Below are 21,984 nucleotides of genomic sequence, written 5' to 3'. Positions count from 1 at the left end.
GAGAAACACCTCGAACCCCCACTCAACGAAGCGATACCATGCTTCTAAGGGCGGTGATAATCGTCCAGCGCTGATCATGCACCACCAGGGCCAATGTGAGAGCGGCAGATCTACCTCAGATGTAAGTGCCTCCAGGGCAGCCCTTAAAGCTTCCTATCCACTTGTCCTTCGGCACCCGTATCAACCACGTTAATCAAGACTGCTATTGGGACAATTGCACCAATAGGATGCCTACTACTAGTCATAAGCTAGGTTGTCTGGCACACCCTCCGCCCGTTTTGGGTTTTGGGGAGGGGTGGTTGCTGGACACTATGGTGCATACGCCCCCCCACTTCATGCAAGGGAGCAATTCGAACTCCACCGCTCGGTCGGGAGCAACTCTGATATCTCCGTGATCTGTGATCCAGAAATTTAACCGATGCTAGGGCGTCTGCTGCGTAGTGGAAACCGGAAATACGAAGTAGCTGCGGCACACCTAGAGGCAGATAACAGTGTCCCATGCTTTGCTTGATGCCACCAAAGACGGTCACAACATAGTCAGATATCTGCAGTGAGGCTATCCCTTGAGGACAAAGCAGCATTGCCACCTTGATGCACTAGTGGTGCCGCGCAATCCTCTGAGCTAATATGAACAAGGTATATTGACACAAGGGCTTGTTGTGCATCACTACATGGCTGTTACAGCGGTCCCCTCCTCGCTTGCAAGCGGATTTCTTTGGTCCAACTGTTTGCATGCCCCCTGTACAATCTTGACAAATCTTGCTCTCGGGCTAGTGAGGCCATATTTGGCGTCATACTGTAAGTCAGAAGAATGCCCACAGCAGCCGGCAGTGAGTCATGCACGGCGCCATTTCCACAATATGACGTTGGAGGCGTTACGCTTGTACTACTCGCCATTAGTAGTCTATGATGAAATCTGTCGTAACACGAAATCTGGAATGCCATTCACCGTACATACAGTGCAAGCCATTTCGGAACGAGTACGTGCGAAGGAGCGAGATGAACTTCCATCCCCCCGGCCTTAGGGTTCTCTGCAGTACCTGTACAGTGCTCTCTTCTGTATTATGCTTAGAGAGGCTTCAATATGAGAATCCAAGCTGAGGCTGTCCCTGACAGCTTGTTTTTCGCCGAACCCCAGAAACCGTCAACTCTCCCTCATACTAAACTAAACATACCATCTAGAGGAACAAGTATTCATCTCGAGCAAAGCAATAAAATCATATTCTTTTTCGGCAGGCTTTCCAGATCTGAGGTTCTGACAAGAAAACCATCTACTTGAATTGGACATATTCTCTCGGTGGATACTGTTAGCGGCGGTAGAATAGAGACTATTGGAATGGAAAGTGCTTTTGGAACCACCGCTCAACAGTCATCAACTGTTGTTCGTCCCCGAGCCGTCCCAATGCCACAGCGGTCTTGAGCTTAAGTTTACCAGGCGTGTCCTTCTCAGATGGTTCAGGGCCGAAGTACCGTCCCTGGTTGTTCTGCGTAAAGCCGAACATCGCCTTCGTATCATCCAACTCCGGAATCCCGAACGTATTGAACGCCTCCCACGACGGCAGCGGCCTGAAGCGAGATTTACGTCCGCTGGTCTTCTCAAATGTAGACACCAGATCCTCAAAGCTGCAGATGTCGCTGCAGCCGTGAATAACCTGGCCGTTCACCGCTATAGGATCAAGGAACATACCCTGGACAATGTCGCCGAAGTCGTCGGAAATGCTAATGAAAGGGACGTCCTCCTTTCCGCCCCATTTAGGAGCGACCAGCGTGAGGTATCCCTCAGCATCCGGGATGAACGGGAACCCGCCGAAAACAGGGGCAATCTCTTCGGCCAGAAAGTTTTCGAAGAACCAGGAAGCACAGATGAAGCTGACAGTCTCAAAGCAGCTAATGTTCCTGGCGTATTGTTCGATCTTATACTTCACTGCTTGAAGTTAGTGCTGGCACGGCTGTTGGAGTGTGAAGTGACTTACTGTCTGCCGCATTCATCTTGACCTTGCCCCCAGTAAGCGTGAGGCAGTCGGGACCGGTGCTAAAGATGAAATGGCGGACTCCGGCCTGTGCCGCAGAGTCCACAATCGTCTTTCCCATGTCGAACTCGCTCAGTCCATTCAGTTTAAAGGCCTGCAAGTGATTAGTCTACACAAGTCTACTTTTTGAGCATCCATTCAACTTACCTTGTCATCGGAGTTGATATTTACAAAAGCGCCCCATGATCCAGCAAATGCTTTCAACATGGATTCACTGCTAAAGCCATCCGCCTGATGTACCTCTGCTCCTCGTTCCGCCAACGCACGGCTTGCTGACGAGTTGGGATCACGAGTCAGAGCTCGAACTTTGAAAGATGGGTTCTGGAGCAGGGATCGAGCGACGGCACCGCCTTGATTACCAGTCGAGCCAAAGACAGTGATGAGGGGAGTTGTGACGGTCATTTTGAGCAAATGGTAGACTAGTTCAGCTGTTGCAGGTAGATAACATGGATTCAAGAGTATTTCCGCCGACGCAGATGTCGTGGAGTAGAAATAGAGAGAACTCCCCCACTCACTAGTAGCGGGGAAGATCTTTCCTTGGGCGAAGTCCGATTACCTTAGTTATGCGGGTGTACACTGTTATAATCGTCAGGCAAGGGCAGACACCAGGGGTACGCAAGGGCTGTAGCATTTCGGCTGGCATGTTATCGAACCGGCGTGTATGTTGGCTCAGCCAGCTACTGTTCCAAGCAAGGACAATAAAAATTGCAACGCTCACCGTGTCAGTTGCCATTACCGCAAGGATAAAGGTTGCCAGAGTTAGGCCGGTTTGGGTGAAGTCAAACCCAACCGGGCGCCGGCTTGGGCTTAAACATGCACAAGCTGACGTTTCTTGCTTGGACCTGTTCCTTCACTTCTCTAGCGCTATACTCTTGAGTTGATCGTGGACTACGCCAAGGGATGACCGTTAAGAGCGCGAATGATGTTCCTAACTATTCCATAGCCCAAGCTGTTGGATATTTTCCCGCCTACCTCCTTGCTCATATTTGTTAGAGACAAACATTAATATCGCCTACAAACAAATCGCTGACGTCTTGCCTCTTCCTCCTTCTCTTTGGTCGCTGCCTACCATCAGCCCTTGTCAGATCTGGTTTTGAGGCGTCAAGTGACTAGATTTCGCCGCATATGGGTCGTTGGGCCAGTCGCCTGCTCTCTTACCTACTAATCACCCATGCTCACCCGTGCTATTAGATAGCATCACTCAGCTCACCTTTACTCACCCGCACTCACCCTATGGTTTAGTGTCTCTCACCCGTAAAGCAGCAGGCCTTCAAGGGCGCATATAACTTCTGACCGCGTTGATAATACTAGCTTAAGTACGGCTGAGCGCACGGGAAGCCCTGTTTTCCACACCCTACGGTCGTATGTGCTGAAAATGTGTAAGAACAAAATCATGTAGGACAATTGTTGTGAAGTGTGAATGGACCAAGTATGTCAGAATCTGCAGTTGTATTACGAGTCCTGGAAAGACTGCAAGGAGGATGTTGCTGGAATTTATAATTCAGTATAAGAGGACCTACAGGATTCTCTCACTCTTAAGGCACTCTATTCCAGTAGATCTCTTCCCCTATATCTAAGTAGGACTAGCTCTATTAATACTTGCATCATTAATTTATAAAGCTCTTTAGCAACAGATAAGGTAGAGAGGCTACTAGGAGATAGTGATCTTCTCTATATATTCAGCCTTATTAGCTGCACTAGCAATAAGAATAGCTGTAATTACTTATCCTATTTTTCTGTAAAGGAGTTTTCAATGTTCACTATACTCTAATGGGCCTGTACTTATCATAGAGGTGTCATGGTAGTTATGCACGCATATTAATTGCAGAGAGCTACATTACATATATACATATAATACTAGTGCACAAACACTAAACAGACTAGTGATAGATAAGATGTTCAGGCCTTTCTTCTTCTTGAGTACACATGCAGTCATTGGTGGGGGTATTTCAACTTGGTAATAAAGGTAGAGCAAATCTGACCAGCTCCTGTGGCTCTGGAGTCAGAAAGATACCAAGAGGATTTCAGGAGTATGTATTCTCAAGCCAATGGTTAGCCATACAGTCTATACCTTTAAGCCTTACAGTTGCACTAGCTGCTTTAGGAAGAGAGTATATATATATAGTAGGTAGTATAGTAAGTTCATGCTTGAGTAATTGGACCTTTATGGAGTAGAGGACCAACGCCCCACATACCTAAGTAACAGGGATTAACTGAGCTATAACGTCTGGCGTCCCCCTGTTGACCTGGTTTGACACGATCTGACTGATAGTCAATTGTAACATAGGTTGAGGCTCCTATTTTCCTATGATGCTGGCCAGGCGGCAAGGCTATAGTTATATTGCAGCTCATGATATATGTATAGAGCTTGTGGCTATGTCCAGAGGAAAATACTCCGAAATTATTGCATGTTCTGTATGTTTCAACCAGGATAAGCCTATCATTTCTACTATTCTAGAAATAGTAGTCTAGACACTTTTTTGACGTAGTGGCTTGATGGCTGACAGTATGCTATTATGGTTTGGAATTTATAGAAGCCTACAATCACTAATTAAGATAGGAGATGAGTAAGAGCAATATGAGGTCCAAGTATGGGATATACATAAGAAGTTTAGATCTCTGCCACAACTTCGTTAACTAGCCTAGAAAGTGTTTCTCATTCTGTGTTAAGCACCTTAATTTATAAGATCTACAGAGATAATGTAATAGAAGGTGTCCGGTCCAACCTACTGCCAACTAGACCAAAAAGGCCATTATGACCAGTCCCTACTGGGACTGATCACCCGGATGGCGCCTATATAGCTTAATCCCTTACACTACTACTATGATTAATTACTTTATTAGTAGTGGAAGCTTACAGAGAAGAGCTTTAATAACTATATTAAGGAGTATAGGGAGATTATAGACAGGAAGCATGTTCAGCAAAGCACAATGTAATGCATGCCTAAGTATAGCTAAATCAGATGAAATAATAGTCATGAGCATGCAACAACTATTGACTGAAAATTCTCTGGATGATTACGTGGATGAAATAGAGTTCCTTCAGCATATACTAGGTTCGTCAGCGTGGAAGGATGCCGTCGGAAACTTATCCGCCATGATAGGAATTGGACTGCCAATACGACCATCTCCATAACTAGACAGGCGCTCCCCGTGGAATGCATCCCCGGCTCATGAAGAACACAGTGCTCTGTATAACGCGCCCACGTAATAAGTTATACTGGAGGTTTTCATGCCCCCACTCATGGGGAGTCAGACGGCTTTGGGACGGAATTGGAGGAACGGACCATGTCGATCTGCCGATAGCCATGCTCTTATCTTGTACTCTGGACTTCTATCCCTCTGAGTAGAGGCGCAACATTCGGATTCACTGTTGTGATGATCAGGTGGCAGTCGGATATCGTACAAGAACAAAATCCGGGCCAGTGTCATGGTGACCTCAGCCCAGGCCAAGTTCTGAGCAAGACACGATCTCGGTCCTATACTGAAGGGACAGAATGCTGCCTGGGCCATTCTGAGTGCATTCTTTTTCGACGGACGGGAACCTTCACCTTCATTTTCCAACCAGCGTTCTGGATCGTATCTAAATGGGCGTGGATAACTTTCTTCGTTATGGTGGAGAGTATAGATCGGACAACCAATTATAGTACCCTCTGGAATATAATGTCCATCCACGATCATTCCACCCTTCAGCACACGCCGAGGGTTCATGGTTGCGAACGGGGGTGAAAGACGCATGGCCTCGGATATACATGCTCGAAGATAAATGCATCCCTTCAGCTGGGCTCCTAGGCAGATATCGTCCACTTCCTCGAATGACGAACGAATTTCTTGAGTAGCTCGGTCAAGTACATGCTGGTTATGTGCGAGATGGAAAAGAGTCGCACTTAACGTGACAGCAATGGTGTCCGAGCCTGCCACGACCAGTTAGGTTTTAGAAAGTACGTCTTTAAAATATAGCGACGCAGTGGCCAGAAAGGTTGACATACCAGCAATAAGCAGAAGCAGCGATTCTGTCCACAGTTCCCTCTCCGTAAAGCCTTGACCGGTCTTGGGATCCTTTGCGTTGAGCATGTAATGAAAGCAATCAATTTGGGATACGTCATTACCCAATCGACTTCTAGTCTTCGCCTGATGTCTAACCCAAGACCCAAAATCCTTGATTGGACCAATGAGGGTAGCAAAGAATATACGATCCAACTTATATCGCCACAACATTGACTGAGCAAAGCACTAATATAATGTTAGTTGTAGGAGGATGAGGAAAGTCATAGTTGGTAGGGCAGAACTCACGACTGCATTTCGACGACCTAGCATTTTGGTAATTCGGGGAATGTGGCGATAACGGCCACTAACCAGCATGTTAAGACTTTCTCCGTAGCATAGGTCGCTGATAATATCGAAGGCAAGATAGTCACAGAGCGGTGCGAGATCCATACTTGGTCCCCAGCCAGAGCTCGAATCTTGTGCCTTAGACGGGAAGTGGCCCAGTGTAGCGCAAAACCGTCTGATATGAGCCAGGATGCGATCCTCTACCCCCTTCAAGGCATGCTCTGTGAAGATCTGAGACAGAATTCTTCTCTTGAATGCATGAGCTTGTTTGTCGATACAGCTCATGGTGTTCTGAGCGTGGATGCTGGCACTCATGACGGCGTATGCGTTGTCTTTGCGGACGTTTGATTTCGTAGAATAGACCTCGGAAAGTGCGCTAGGAGAGCATGCAGATATCGAATTGGGCCCGAACCTGGCGATGCTTCCTGCGTTATTCCTTAGCTAGGGATGAAAGCGAGCGCGCAGTCAAACATCAGGAAGCCCACCATATTTCTGATGGCCTTCCCATAGCATGGTATGTGCATCGCCTCGCCATACGTAGAAGGCAGCATACCAGTCAGTAATGGCCGCTAGAATTGGGCCAGGATATTTTGCCAGAGGGTGAAAGTATAGTCGGTACACAACCAGAAAAGGAACCTAAACGTTACCCGCTGCTCTTAGTAAGGGTACTGACAAAGAGATAAAGGATTCTAGGTCACTGACATAAAGTAGTGCCAAAAGAACAATGCACATGCAAAAAGACATTATATCAATATAGTAGCTTGCTGTTGATGGCTAACCGGTACTGATAGCATCTATATATGCTTTATTATGCGGCCGGTAAGAATGCTCGAACACACTGTTTCCTGGACTGTTCGAAATGACACATCCTTCTGTAGACTTCTTAATTTGGAATATGCATTATATGTAACATATATGAATAACCTGTAAACACCTTCCTGATTATGCATTCATCACCTGCTTAACTAATGTCCACAGGGTTCGCTTTCAGCCATGTAGAGGGATGCTTGCGGATTGCCGTGAGGTTGATACTCCGTTCCTCCTGTAGACTTGGGGACAGCCTATAGTATGGCGTTTCGGTAACATTATAGATAGCCATATTGCAAATAACTAAAAAGATCACGCATGCAGGGTCAGTTATACAATTTCTTGGTGCCGGCGCTGAAAGCAGCCATAAGCCTACATGTCGTCACCCAGTCCGAGATTTTTGAATATGAATATGATGAAAGACTTGCTTCTCCTTAGACGTGCGGTTCAAGTGAAGCCTGGGAACGTCAATGTTTTGCTCTCGAATGATAAGGACGAAGAAGAGTTGAAGGAAAAAGGTAAAATAAAAAAAAAAAAAAAAGGCTGGAGAAAAGGAGAAATATTCTGATGGGAGACCAAGTGCAAAAGGTGAACGCGGTGATCCTATACCATGTGTATCCCTCTGAACATGATCTGTAGTAGTATTTTTAATCATGCCTACATTCTTTCATCCCTTGGGTTCCTGGATCTCGAGGACCAAACCATCAATGGCAGGCACAATCCACTGCAACCAGCCAAGATTCCAAGGGAAACCCTATCCCGGAGTGGAGCTTCTACGGGTACGAAAGCATCCCAAGCGAACTCGATCTATTCATTCATCTCCCAAATGTCTAACACCGGGGATCTACCCCTGCCCATAGAGTCTAATCGTACGATCCCCTCACCCTTGTAAATTTGCTTTGTGGTATTTATGGTTGTGGCATGCATCTCAGAATACGGGATCGTATCTAAGAAGAATAGCAATGAGTTGGAATATCCTGTGTGCCTAAGATTCACGTCCATAGCTATGTTCACTTTATCAGACACTCAACGCTTCTCCCTTACTATCCTTGCTTTAGCATTGACCTCGCTTACCGCATCTTTGAGCGTTACCTCCTTAAGCAATGCACTGCCAGTCATTGTGACTGAACTGGACGGAACAGACATTGAAGCATTCTGGGCTGGCACTGCATATGTGCTGTGCTCAGCCGTTTTCCAGCCGTCATTTGCCATATTTTCCCACATCTTTGGGAGACAGCCTTTAGTAAGATGCCTTGACTGAGTTGCGATATCCATCTCTAACTCGGCCAGTTTGCGGCCGCGTTTCTTTTCTTCTTAACCGGCTCTGCGATTGCCACGGCAGCTAGAAACTTTAGCATACTACTTGCTGCCCGCGCTGTCCAAGGGACTGGTGGGGGCGGTCTAATCACCCTGTCCGAAATACTTATTGCAGACTTGGTTCCGCTAAGAGAGCGCGGGAAATGGATCGGTCTTCTGAGCATGATGTGGGCTGTAGGCTCTCTGACCGGCCCTATAATCGGTGGTGCTCTTGCGCATGAAAGTATAGCCTTCCCGAAGTCTTACCCACCTTGTTAAGAATATTTTCTCACGATATTTTCCGATTCAGGGGTTTGGAGATGGCTCTTTGCTCTCAATCTCCCGTTGGCTAGTGCTTCATTTGTCGCAATCTCTATCTGTTTAAGTCCTCGCATACAGCGTAATGATTACAGGCAGGCACTGTCTCGTGTGGACTGGGCGGGATTTGCTATCTTTATCCCTTCTTTGGCGAGTCTTTTGATCCCCATAACATGGGGTGGAGAGATGTTCCCTTGGTCCAGTTGGCATACTTTGGTACCAATATCGCTTGGGATTTTTGGTCTCACTCTCTTTACGGTGTGCGAGACATGGATTGCACGTGAGCCGTTCTTGCTTCGGAGCATCTTTTGGGAATGGAACCCGAAGTTGATTTACCTGCAAACATTTTGCCATGGGGTACTGGTACGTTCCTAACCTTATATAACTTGCAGGCGAATTTTCTACAGCTAACTCACTTCGACTTAAGGTCTGGTCCCTCCTGTACTATCTTCCCCTTTATTACCAAGGAGTCAAGGGCTTGTCCCCACTTATGTCAGGCGTTGCTATCCTGCCTGAGACGTGCACGATCAGTGCCACCGCAGGCGCGGCAGGCCTGTTGATCACAACCAGTGGACGCTACCGATGGGCCCTCTGGGCTGGGTGGCTTGTAACCACCACGGGTCTTGGTCTACTATATCTTCTGGACGTGGATTGTCCCACATACCGCTGGGTTATTATCAATCTTACAGTCGGGGTGGGTATGGGATCCCTTTTCACTAGCACGAATCTGGCAATACAGGCAAAGATCTCTGTGAATGAGCTTTCATCCGCGCTTGGGTTCTTCGCATTTTTCCGCACGTTAGGACAGGCGGTTGGTCTCGCCGTGGGCGGAACGGTTTTCCACAACATGTTTGACAGAAATCTGCCTGCCGAGCCGAGCATTCTTTCCTTAACACGAGGACACGGCCTCGATGCAGCACCGCTAATTGGGGTGGTGAACGCAATACCACAGGAAGACCCCCGCAAGCATAAGATCATCTATGCATATGCAGAAGCCCTGAGGATTTTGTGGCTTGTCCTATGCGGTTTCTCAGCGCTGGGTCTTCTAGCGAGCTTCTTTACCAAAGGGTACAGTTTGGAACCATGTAAGCGAATAGTCAATATCAAACCGAAAAATGAATTACTATCTAACATTTTTGCCACAGGGGATAATCGGGCACATCGCACTGATGTCGACGACTATCTTGAGTCTGTACCGCCAGATGTGGCTCTGGTTTCTGGAAAAGGGGATTAGAATCTCCAGGGTCTGCTACTTAGTCCTTATATGAACGGTGTTGGAGCCAAGTCAACGAGCGTCCGAACATACATTGCGATCAACCCTTGGACGGCCAGATAAACTACAATAGGACTTGGTCGTTCGGAGCTCTACCTATAAAACCGCTTGGTAAGGCCTGCCAATCCCCTGAATCGAGGAGTAGGTAACAAATATCGTATCTAAGTGGGTTTTGTTGCTTGAGGAATTGATCGTGGATACTTATATTTATAGTGATAGAAACAAGCAGCTTTCAAAATGCCTGGGTTGATTATAGCCCACCAATAAATGGTCATCGCAGCATTTTGCTCATATCAACTGCTTTGACTCCGGTTGTGTACTGACCCTAGCTATTCTCAAAGTGGACAGCAGGTTATGGGCAGCATTCGAATGCTTGTACGCACCACCTTCGAATAGTTGTGTCGCATCATCTCCAATCACTGCTGTAAGCAACTCCTCTCCTCCAGGATGATCTGTTATAAAGTTGGATACGTCATGGACGATGCCATTGATGACGACGAGATTGCACCCTGTGCGGGCTTGTTGCTGGTACGCCTCCCATGATATATCAGGTAGGTCTTTGACCATTGTGCCGCAGTCAACGTTGTCCAACGCCTGATCCAGTATCTCCCGACACCGTTGCAGACGTCTCTTCTCAATCTCACTGTCAGGGGACCGCCTCAAATTGGATGCCAGTCCAATGCGGCTCCAGAACCAAATGGTCCACTTCGTGGGGTCATAGTCACACCACCGGACACCGTTCCGGTAATCCACGGGGAATTCATGATGGAAGTTGTGGTAGCCCTCCCCCAACGTCACGAATGCGGTGATGAAATTATCCCGAGGAGATTTTACTCCCTGGAACGGCTGTGTTCCATAGCAATGTGCGAACGAATTGATGCAAAATGAAATTTGCTGAACCCCCCCGGTCCCTACACAGCCCGCAATCACGAAGCCACCCAGCCAGTCTCCCCAGATAAGCCCTGCTATCACCGTGGGAACAATATAGGCCATGAGGATTGTCAACTGCCAATAGTATCGGCGCTGCCAATAAACGATGGGGTCGGCCTTGAGGTCGGTAATATCCACACGGTTGTGCAAATTCGAGTTGTCCTTGAAAATGATCCACCCAATGTGCGCGTGGAAAAATCCCCGTTGCACATTGTAAGGGTCCTGGCTCGTGTCCACATAGCGGTGGTGTGCACGGTGCTGCCGACACCATTGGCTTATTGATCCTTGGCCAGCGCCGACTCCCACAAGGGCCAGAAACAATTGCAGTGGCTGGCTGGCCGTGTATGACCTGTGCGCCCAATATCGATGATACCCTTCTTCTGTCAGCTCCCCTCCCGATGCCAGATTCAGATCTTTCGGTGCTTTTACCCACCGGCAGTGATGCAAATGCCTCTGAGATAACCATACACGAAACCGAAGAGGACGGTTGTCTTGTAGATGGGTACCCAAAGAATTCCACCAAAAATTGCAACCATAGGGACTATGACGATGAAGGTAAAGAGGGGCCAATTTAGAGGTGGTAAAGCGATGCCCAACCGCCCTTTGTATCTCTGTTCTCCGGAAGTTGGCCGAGAGCCTCCTTCCTGGGAGGTCTCCTTTGCATTGACGGGGCTTGTCATTGAGCCTCGAATGCACCGTCGGTTGGTAAGTTTCTTGGGCATCATCATTATTGCTGTACGTTGGGTGTGAGTCCGACGTTAATGAAGAACAGAAGCCGGCAGCCTTTGAATAGACGGAAGGTTACCAGAGCTGACCTATTGAGGTTTCGCATATTGCAACACTTATAACCAGCTTGCGGTAAACTAATGGGACAGTCAACCGATAGGGGATAGAATCTTTCTGAAAGCACCTAGATGAGTTACAGGTGTTTCTCCAATTGCGGACGGACTGATTAATGCTACAATGCTACAATGCAGGTTTTTTGCGAGATCCAAAAACCGCATGCGTGCAGGCAAGTCACAAAGATTCCAATAGAGCTGTGCTGAGGCTGTGGCCTTCTGCTTGCGGCTTGTAACCATTTTACATCCCCTTTCAGCTGTTTCTGAGATAGTCTCATGAAGGACATGCTCCAATCCGCCCTGCATGATAGGAGTCATCGGGATGCGGTGGTTACTCACATTGCAGCGATGGTATCCCGTCGTATAGTATGGTGCTATAGTATCTGAATGCGTCAATTTTCAGCCATAATGCTACGCCCGCAGGCCGGATTCTAACAGTAATATCTTCATCCCACCAGACACATCCAGGAGAATAGCTACGGGATCGTTTAGCGAGCCTACTTATGTGTAGAGACACAGCTCGTCTCTGAACGAAATAAGACTGCAGATATCGCTAATATAAATTATATACATGTGCATTGCTTAGTTGATTCTCTTAGGCATTTCACCGTTACTATGTTTTCTCAAAGCCTTTCTGTTCATCTTGAACTACCCCCCCTTGAGGTCTTCTCCTTTCCTCCTCGCTATCCTCGGAGCTCAACTCTTCCCCCTTATCATAAACTTTCAACTCTACGCGAGCCTTTCAAAATCAACCCTGATGTATACTATTTCACTCTCGATATCAGGTTTCCTTTCACTGTAGCGGCCATGTATATTGCCGCCGTTATTTTCGTGAACGGAGTAAACGGCAGACGCCTGAACAAACCATGGAATTTCAGCAAAACTCGCTTCTTCAAGACTCTGGTCATCATGCACAACTCTCTACTAGCGTTATTCTCCGGTTGGGCATTTTACAGTATTTGCCAGGCGCTGGGAAGTTCATGGCCGACCTGGGAAGACCCAAACTTTTTGGCCAATGCCGCACGTGCACTGTGCCAAACGGATGTATCTAGCGGAACACAAGGTGAGATGTTCCTGGACTGATATTATGGTTACCAGAAGCTAAATGCATGACGTCCTAGTTCCAATGCATAATGGTAATCTTTGGGACCAAGGCCTAGCCTACGTCGGATGGATCTTCTATCTTTCAAAGTTCTATGAGGTAGTTGATACCATGATTATCCTCTTGAGGGGAAAGAAGAGCTCTACTTTACAGACCTATCATCATGCCGGTGTAATGATATGTGGATGGGTCGCCCTCAGATACAAGTCCCCAGCTGTTTTAGTTGGCATCTTTCTAAACTCCTTTGTCCACACTCTAATGGTAAGGTCCTCATCCAGAAGCCGCTTATCTTCATTAACCGCTAACAAGTCTTGTATTTAAGTACACCTACTTCGCTTTAGCAGCAGCTGCTGTGCCAGTTTCTGTCCAGATAAAGCGCACCCTGACAACTGTGCAGATCATCCAGTTCTTGCTTGGCTTTGTCCTCGGTTACAGCTACCTATTCATTGCCTACGATGTTTCTCCCACTGGCTATCACCCTCTCGGAAACAGAACAACGCCAGCCTCTGATGTATACATACCAAATTCCCGGTCCAGTAATATGGCACGTCATATTGACGGCCACGTTTGGTTAGGAGACGCGACGGAACCGAATGAGACAACGGCGTATGGTACACTTCATTGCCTATCAGATAGCGGAAAAGCTTTTCCTATCATGGTCACTACCGTCTATGTTGTGCCCCTTTTGTATATGTTCTGTCGCTTTTTCGCTCGAAACTATTCACTTCCGCGCAATTAAGGCAAGTTGCTATTTGTTTAGAGTTCTAGGATAGATCGCCATTATCTTTCACCTTATGCTGGATCCTGCTTTCCTCCTATCAATTGCCTATTGAAGTAAAATAACTGAAAGGTTCCCTCATGCATAGTACCGCAGCCAGAACAGACATTTGAATGTGCCGGGCTAGTTTCTTTCGGGCCATCACGCAGGGCACCAACATTAAAAGTTCATTGTAAATGCCTGAATAAAAAGCATTATGCTCAAGATCGTCAAAACTGGGGTGCTTCCCGCAATTACAGCACTCGGTCCTTTCACCACATTTGGCGAACCGAAGACCTGGTCAGACTCCTGGCTTGATCTACATGTGCTGCTCAGTGTCTCTTTTACCTTGCAGAGAGTTCTTAAAAGGTTGTAGTACTCGGTTTTAAACACTGAAGGGCTGTTAAGTCGGTAAGATCTGTCTTCCATGTGTTCACGGCAGACATTGACTAGGTCTTCCTGAAAAAGTGGCCAGTGGCTGTCCCGCTTGAACATAAACGTGCAGTAATAGCGTTAGATATTTTACATGATGCAGACACCAGAATTCCACTGGGCAGTTCTCTCTGCCCATAACAATTCATTCTGGGCTCGGTGAATCAATCAATCAATCAATCAATGGACCGGTTCTCGTAACACCGCACAGACCTCTTGTATACAACCGCCCCTACGAGCCACGCAGCTTCTTATCGCAGAGGCTGAAGATACCGGACTGGCGGCAGAAAAATTGCAAGTTGATGTTGCGCTGACAAGAATAGTCGCCAATACATATCAGCCTTAGGACATGCGGGGAATTCGAGGGCGGATCCGGCGTCAAAGGCGCCTAGCACGGTGGAGCTGGCCGTCATGGGCGCCAGGTAGTTGCTGTGGAGCTGGCGGGTGTAATGGGCGTCGGATGTTGATCAAAGGGAATAAGACTTTTCACATTATTTTGAGATTCAATTTTTTTTTTTTTTTTAGCACCACAATCTGATACTTTTCTAGACAGGCAAAAAAATTCTTTTTAATTTCCTTGACATACTTAGTTTCCTGGTGGCTAGTGACACAAAACCTCTGTTGATTACACCAACAGAGGCTTGGGCGCCAATGCCTCAAGTAGGTTGTTGATACATTACTTTAAATAAAGGATTGCTAGGCAGCGAAGATAACATGAGCCATGAAACCCATTTAAGAATAGCACTGCCCGGGGGGCCACCAGTCATTAACGACTTACAGAGTGTGTGTTATTTGAACCAGATTCTGAATTATAATTTTGGATACAGTAGGTTTGAATGTACATACACGGGAACTGAGAATGGCCTGTGAGAGATATATTCACTTGGGTTGTGCTGTGATCACTCTGGTTGCATTTCAGACGGAATGATTTGGTTACACACCAACACAGGGATAGAACTCAGCCCCCAAGGGCTCGATGTAATTGGCTGGGATTTCCAATAAGGCAATTTCCGCCTTGTGGCTGAACACGCCGTGAATACTTAAAGACAGCGCAAGCGATCTTAAGATGTATCCTTGGGTTCCCTCATCACCACCTATTTTCATCGTTCGCCTATTAACATCACAATTAGGAAGAAAACCCTTGCTGCTCCCGAAATGACGTCGACTACCAAAGTCAAAGTGAGGAGTGTCCATACGGAGGGGACGTTAGAATACGAGCCATTTAAGAGCTGGTTACTCCCAATCCAAGGGCATGCGCTCCTAAGCAGAAAGAACCGTGAAAGGAAAGTCGGCACCGCATCTGGTTATATAGTTCAACGGGATCGGATCGTCCCATCCTTCCTCGAGCAAATGGAACATCCGTCCACTGACACGATGAATCTTGCTCTCGATGTCTTTGATCGACACGGTCGTCTGAAAGAGGAGTATTTGCATCACCCGGTCCGAAGGGGCCTCGGAATTTGGCAAACCGAACTCAGTGAGGGAAATTTCCTCATCATCGAGACAGTGACCGTTCTCAGGAAGGCTCGTCGACGGGGCATTGGACGGCGGTTAGTGATGGATATGATCCAAAAGGCAGTCGGTATGGATGATGATGTTCGATTCGTGTTTGCATATCCCACCTGCTTGCACAGGGGTGAAGATCTTGAAGAACGGAAGGGGAAGACGAAACGGGAGCGCTTTGACATGGCGGATGCCCAGAAGGCAATTGCCATCAGGTTCTTTAGGAAATTGGGATTTCGTCGCATTGGAATCAGTCATTGGTTTGCCTTTTCCATTGACGCCAACCACCGCTCACGAAACATTTCCATCGACGAAGACCCGGACCCGCTTGAAGCAGAATCGTTCCTTGACGGCGACTACGATTCGGACGATTCACGGCCAGAGGTCCCGAAGACTAGATCGGTCATGGTTGGTCCCCCACTCGGCGCTGACGGAAATTTTGACTTTGGTGAGGTAGGATCTTCCGATCACCACATAGAGGAATTCTATGAAGAAAAAGAAAGACGCCGACAGGAACGAAGTGAATACGCTCAGCGGTATCCCATCCACCAAGCGCTGCAGAGCCTCTCCGATGTGCAATGTCTTGCATTGCTCAAGGACCGCAATCTTGAGAGTGATGGGTCGCAAGGGTATTTATTTGAAATGAGAGACGGGTTGAGAAACAATATCCTCCACATCGCCGCTTGCCAATCCAAGCCCGAGTGTGTCGCGTGGATCCTGGACTCTATGACCCTCAGCAATTCAAATCTCAAAGAGGGTCGGAATATTGAAGGTTACACTCCTCTGGAGGCATTGCAGGCCCAGCTCGAGGTGACACGGCTGGGTAAATATCTTGGACAACACTTCTTAGTCCAAGCCGATAAGTTCGATGGATTTCCCGAAGAAGCAGTCCGATGTGTGCTCGCCCTTCGTGGATGTCCGACCCAGGACAATTCGCCCTGTTGGGCCTGTACCCGTTTCGGTTGTACCTGTGGATTCTGCCTTAGAGGCTTTCTCAGCCATCGGATGAGGCAGACCCTGCAGGATATTGCTGAGGAGCTTCTCTATAGACTCAAAACAACGGAAACGAGTGACAACCGCCTTTGGTGCATGGTCAATGGGGATTTACTCGAGTATATCCCAGAAAATATTCGTTCATTATTTAAGAAAAGCAGAGTCCTGCGCCGGGGATTTAAAGAGTTTATCACCACAATCATTGAGTGTCTGCAAGCAGGCGGATGCCCTGCGTCGGATGATTTGTTGTCTCTTTATAAGAAAAAGCGAATATGGCCTCAAATGCATACGTTCTATTTCAGTCGTGGCGGAAGTATCGAAGCGGCTCTCAATCTTATTCTGGATCATGCAGGAGAGAGATTCGAGGATATTTTCGACCCGAGGGAGCGGGACTATGAGCCCTTGCCTGCTCTACCACGGTGTCGAAATGATTCGGAGTTTGAGCTGGTGAGACGGCAGTGTACAACCGTTCCGTGTGATGACCAGGGCAAAGACTCTTCGATCAACGCGCGTTTTTCGTGAGTTTTCTTCGTTTCTTTGGTCTATACACATTTTTCTCCTGGTTGAGAATAGCTATCGCGCAAGACTAACATTTCACTTTGACTCTAGACTTCAGGCGCCATGGATCCCGCTTCTGATGCAGATGATGGAAGATGTTGAGCATTCTGCTCGTCCAAGAAACGAATTTTAAAAAGAATAGAACAAGATCATGCTGATGAGCAAGAAAGTAATTATATTTGAAGAGCCCTGTCATTAATCTAGCTTTTGGATAAAATCATCCATTTCCTCCGACAAGACTTTACCATAGTCTGATGGGACGTCGACGAACGGAATTAGACTACCAACTTCCAAGCGGAGAAGCTGGGCAATATCCTCACAAACATTAGCAGATAAACAATGCTTTCCAAATGTGTACCCTATCCACGGAAGTCTTAGCAGCGCGTCCACAGTGTGACTTGAAAGTTAGAAAGGGACGGGGCGCCTTGCCTGGTTTATAAGGAACATGCATTAAAATGTTTGGCCGACGCACAATCAGAAAAATCTTTTCAGATTTTTTGAGTGCCAACAGACAGAATGTGGATATACCACAGCCTCTTTGAATCAGGGTACCAACAGTCGCTTGAAGGTCCCTGATCTTCTTCAACAATGCGCCCTCGGTAGACAGTGTACCTAAATGCATAAGTCGGTCTTCGACTTCATTGACAAGGATCTCATGGTGCGCTATGCACACGTCCAGAACAGTCTCATTGTGCCTGTTGACAAGGCTGAGTTCAAAAGAGCCTCCGTACTGACCGGCAAGCATATCGCTGATCTCCTTCATGCAGCCTGCTCGTGCGGCCATGTGCAGGGCGGTGTCACCGGGGAAATCAGGAGACCGGGGATCAACCTGAGCATTGAGGAAATCCGGTTCGTTGAAAGCCCGGAGGAGGTTGCGCCAAATTTCTGAATTCGCTGTCGCAGGAATAATAGTCGTATCATGCGCGATTTCTCGGCGTGCGAAGACGAACTGAAAGGCTGTGAGTTGGCCACGCCGTCCATGAGCATTGTAAGATGCGCACTTCCAAAATAATTTCCTCTTTAATGCCGGAGGAAAGAATGAGGAAACCAAGTGCAGCAGATGATCGACTCTATCCTTGACGATAGGGGACGTTGCATCAAGTACAATCACACTCGCCAGCATCGAGAGGTTATCTGGCCCCTTAGTGAGGTTGCAATGGCCATACTGGCAGAGTAATCTGGAAGCTTCAGTATTTCCTGCCATAAGAGCAATCAACAGCGGCTGGGTAAAATCAGGTTTGATTGTGGCTGCAGAAGGAGCTAATGGCAATCCATGAACGATTGAATCGACGACAGAAGATACGTAGTGTGTATCAGTAGACAAACTGCATGTTTTTTCTAACAGTTCCAGTTTCAATTTGCGAGTTTCGGTGACCTGAGCAATGTCGTGCTGATGTGACAATAGAAAATCGAATATAGTCCGCTTCGATCTTTGTATGGCCAACAAAACGCATTTGAAGTACAGTCTTGGGGGTGGTCGCAGTCTGGTCCCATCGTAGTTCCAGAGAAAATCGAGAAGAAGAAGATTATCATCCTGACAGACAACTTCGATTGCATGAGTGGATTCACCCGATTGCTCTTGACTGAGTCGAAGGGGATCTGAACCATAGTGAAGCAACATCTCGACCGTTCTTAATTGAGCATGATGACGAAGGTGCCCATGGAGCAACATGGGACTCAGCCGTGAGACAGTTTGCTTCTCCAAAGCCATCAGTAATGGAGTGGCTCTGACCCTTTGGCCTACTAGTCGAAGATCGTTTAAGCCGCGCAATAATTCCTCCCTGTTTGTGCAGGACGACAGCAAAAGGTTGACGATATTATACCTGTACATGGCGATTGCACTTTCGAGCGGAGAACAGTGGATGACCACCTCACTGGTCATCTCCCATTCATGCAGATGTATGTACGAGAAGATATTGGCGCCATGTCTTAGCAACTCTTGGATGGCAACAACGTTGCCTGTTATGACTGACCATAGAAGAGGCGTCCCTTCGTCTACACCGAATCGGCCATCAATTCCTTGTTTGTAAACGCTTCCCCTCTGAGAATAAATTTCCAATTCCGCACCATGCCGTAGAAGAAGATCTGAGATCTGAGGTATATCCTCGTCGGGAAAAGCGCTGAGAAAGTGTAACGGATGAACATTGCCAAATGTTCCAATTGATGGGTCTGCACCGAGCGTGAGGAGGAGCTGTACAATATTCGCATGGCCGCAGCGACATGCAGCAACTAGCGGTGTCTCGCCCAGGCCATTTTGGGTGTTGAAAGTTTGGTGGGGGAGATGGGAGAGTCTTCGAAGACTCTCCAGCTGGCCGTGTGCCGCCAGATTATGTACGAAGCCTGGCGGGACATCTGCCAGGCCAGCTGAGATTAAAAAGAGCAAATATTCTGTGTCCTTCCATACCTCACCCTCAACAAAAGAGCCATTGTGTTTAAATCGGATTAAGCGGTCTGCTTGCTGATGTACAGCGGGATTCAGCATCTGGAGTCGCTTCATAGCAGTGAGGCTGCCTCGTAGAGAGGCCTGGAATAGCCATTTAGTCTCCGTATCGCGACCAATGGGCAGTTCATGGCCAAATACACCAAATAATCTACCGACGAGACTCTGAGCCGGCTGATGCCCCGAAGCTGCAGCATGTAACATGTAGTTAAGAGCTGTTGGGATCAGCTCTGGGTCGGTTCTGGAGGCATCATCGTAGCACAGAGTCATGAGTGCATGTTCAAAGCAAGCAAGAAGACGACGGCTTTGAATTTCTCCGGGAGAATCAGCAATGTATTGAAGTTGCCGGATAACTTCATTTCGAACACTTTCTGGCAAGAGTGAGGTATATCTTTCGTCTAGGGTCGCCTATGTGGAGCATTGTAGCTAGTATTATTTTTCAAGGCTACAAATGCGCACAACGAAGGTGGGACTTAAACTGACCTGGAAAACTTCACCCGTGTCTGCCCATTTTTGCTCTTTGAATTTCTGGTGATCCCGGCTACGCCTCTTAATATGGATGCGCAAGGTGAGGACTAGGTCTCATACGTACCTCCATTTTTTTACGACTAGTTTTATATAACCCTTGACCTCATATTTTTGCCGAGCCATGTAACGCTGGGCTCTGGATGTAATTTTAGGAGGTCTGCACAGATAGTAGAAGCCCTGAACATACCTTTTTTGAGTTTGGTGTCGTAACCCCAACCACCGAGAGCGAGTAGGAGGGCGATGTTGCTTTGGAAACTTGGCGATACCCCCAAATCGCCATATGAAGTAAAAGTCGCGAACAAAGCGTGGCCTCCCGTATGACAGGACGTGGTTCAGAATGATAGAGTCGATTTCCTGAAGATTTAAGTAAGATATGTTAACGCCCTCATGCAAACCCCCCGGGTTGAGCCGCCTTCGACTTGATGCGAGTTGTTTTTCATATAGCATCTGGTGTGGGTGATTCGGGTCGTATAGAGCACGTAGTTCCAGTGTCAAAATCTGCCTCAGGTCTTGGAGGACATGATGTACATCGACTGGTCGCCTGCTCGGCTGCGCCGACATGATGCGATTAACAAGACCTGAAAACAGCGTCTCAGATTTTTCACTCTTCAGCCGTGCATTGGCCAACGTAATCCAGTCCTTGTCAACAAAAACATTTTCAAAGCTGGGAACTTTCCCCCGTGCCCACAGGGCATGAGCTCTGTTATATTCCTGAGTTTCCAACCAACGCCAAATGCCGCGCTGACGCTCTCGCTCACTTGCCTGCTTCCCGAATGTAGGTCTCGCCATGGGATCAAACAGGCGATATTCGTCTTCCTGCAATATCCAATCGGCTAATTCTCCTGCTTCTTTAAGGCTTGCAACATCCTCTGACCTCGCTGAACGCAGCTTATCTAGCGTATGGAGCCCCCTGACCAAGAGCACGAAGACAAGCCCTAGGGTATAGATCTCTGCCTTCAAAAGCTCGTCTCTGCTATGGTCTCCTGAGCTATTAACCAGTTCTGGTGCAGCAAACAGCCTTGTTCCAGGACATGCCTTTCGGGGAAATGTGGATTGGTATAATGGGATAGACGAGCCGAAATCGGCTATCTTGGCAATAAAGCCTCGGTCTTGATTTTTAAAGACCAGGATATTTCGGGGCTTGATATCCCCGTGCAGGATGCCAGCAAGATGAAGGGCCTCCACTCCCGTAGCAACATCGATGCAGAGTCCAAGCCGCTTGCGCATGGTAATGGTCCCCCCATGGCGCTGGTAAAAGTCCTCGAGGTCGCCAAGGTCAGCACCCTCAAGCACAAGATTGGGAACTGTGAGGTCGGACTCCATGTCAACGGTTCTCCAGCAGCAACCAATTAATCGGACAATGTTTTCGTGTTTCTTGAGGGATTTATGATTCAAAATTTCATATTCTCTCGTCATGGAGTCAAAGATGTGCCGATTTCTCCGTGCTCCCAACGGCGAATTGAGGATAGGCGTCTTCACTGCTAACAGCCGAGGGAGGTTCAAATGGGCCATGTCATGCGGTAGCATTGCAGAAAGATCTTTCCTATCAACCAGAGAGATTGAAAAACTAGAACCGTATCTCTTTCTCTCTGCCAGGGCGATGTTGCTTGTGGAGATGTGGACCAAGTTCATCCCAATCGATGTCCAGTCTGTATAAGAGGTTGAGCGGGAAACAAGTGCCAGAAACGAAATGAAGTCGTATAGGATTCCGTCCGCTTCTTCTTCAGCAACATGTTTATCGTTCTCGGTATTGGTTTGGTTGGAGAAGTTGGGGCCTTGAAGTGAGGATCCAAGATAGCTTCGGATAGTGGTTTCAGTATAACTCATGGCGAAAAACAAATTTGGA

General features: G+C 47.6%; 6 protein-coding genes across 6 annotated transcripts; 2 read left to right on the top strand and 4 right to left on the bottom strand.

Annotated features, from left to right (window-relative positions):
• Positions 1–1,328: 1,328 nt before the first annotated feature.
• Positions 1,329–2,432, bottom strand: Aud_004181 (NmrA/HSCARG family protein; the record flags this gene model as incomplete). The annotated part of the gene is made up of 3 exons (XM_043289121.1): positions 1,329–1,924; positions 1,974–2,124; positions 2,178–2,432. 3 exons carry the CDS (start codon positions 2,430–2,432, stop codon positions 1,329–1,331), a joined length of 1,002 nt encoding a protein of 333 aa, XP_043145056.1.
• Positions 2,433–5,282: 2,850 nt separating this feature from the next.
• On the bottom strand, positions 5,283–6,677 carry Aud_004180 (cytochrome P450; the record flags this gene model as incomplete). The annotated part of the gene is made up of 3 exons (XM_043289120.1): positions 5,283–5,944; positions 6,020–6,263; positions 6,324–6,677. 3 exons carry the CDS (start codon positions 6,675–6,677, stop codon positions 5,283–5,285), a joined length of 1,260 nt encoding a protein of 419 aa, XP_043145055.1.
• Positions 6,678–8,175: 1,498 nt separating this feature from the next.
• Aud_004179 (uncharacterized protein) lies at positions 8,176–10,017 on the top strand (the record flags this gene model as incomplete). Its single annotated transcript, XM_043289119.1, has 5 exons — positions 8,176–8,412; positions 8,460–8,709; positions 8,776–9,146; positions 9,211–9,868; positions 9,929–10,017. The coding sequence occupies 5 exons, from the start codon at positions 8,176–8,178 to the stop codon at positions 10,015–10,017; spliced, it is 1,605 nt and encodes a 534-aa protein (XP_043145054.1).
• A 327-nt stretch (positions 10,018–10,344) lies between these two features.
• On the bottom strand, positions 10,345–11,666 carry Aud_004178 (acyl-CoA desaturase; the record flags this gene model as incomplete). The annotated part of the gene is made up of 2 exons (XM_043289118.1): positions 10,345–11,360; positions 11,420–11,666. The coding sequence occupies 2 exons, from the start codon at positions 11,664–11,666 to the stop codon at positions 10,345–10,347; spliced, it is 1,263 nt and encodes a 420-aa protein (XP_043145053.1).
• A 3,605-nt stretch (positions 11,667–15,271) lies between these two features.
• On the top strand, positions 15,272–17,134 carry Aud_004177 (uncharacterized protein; the record flags this gene model as incomplete). The annotated part of the gene is made up of 1 exon (XM_043289117.1): positions 15,272–17,134. The coding sequence occupies one exon, from the start codon at positions 15,272–15,274 to the stop codon at positions 17,132–17,134; it is 1,863 nt and encodes a 620-aa protein (XP_043145052.1).
• Positions 17,135–17,365: 231 nt separating this feature from the next.
• Aud_004176 (uncharacterized protein) lies at positions 17,366–21,965 on the bottom strand (the record flags this gene model as incomplete). Its single annotated transcript, XM_043289116.1, has 5 exons — positions 17,366–17,485; positions 17,727–20,018; positions 20,094–20,151; positions 20,203–20,274; positions 20,326–21,965. The coding sequence occupies 5 exons, from the start codon at positions 21,963–21,965 to the stop codon at positions 17,366–17,368; spliced, it is 4,182 nt and encodes a 1,393-aa protein (XP_043145051.1).
• Positions 21,966–21,984: the final 19 nt, after the last annotated feature.

Source organism: Aspergillus udagawae (genome assembly GCF_001078395.1).
Source record: "Aspergillus udagawae IFM 46973 DNA, scaffold_3, whole genome shotgun sequence".
Taxonomy (NCBI): domain Eukaryota; kingdom Fungi; phylum Ascomycota; class Eurotiomycetes; order Eurotiales; family Aspergillaceae; genus Aspergillus; species Aspergillus udagawae.
This window is presented reverse-complemented; position numbering and strand designations above follow the sequence as displayed.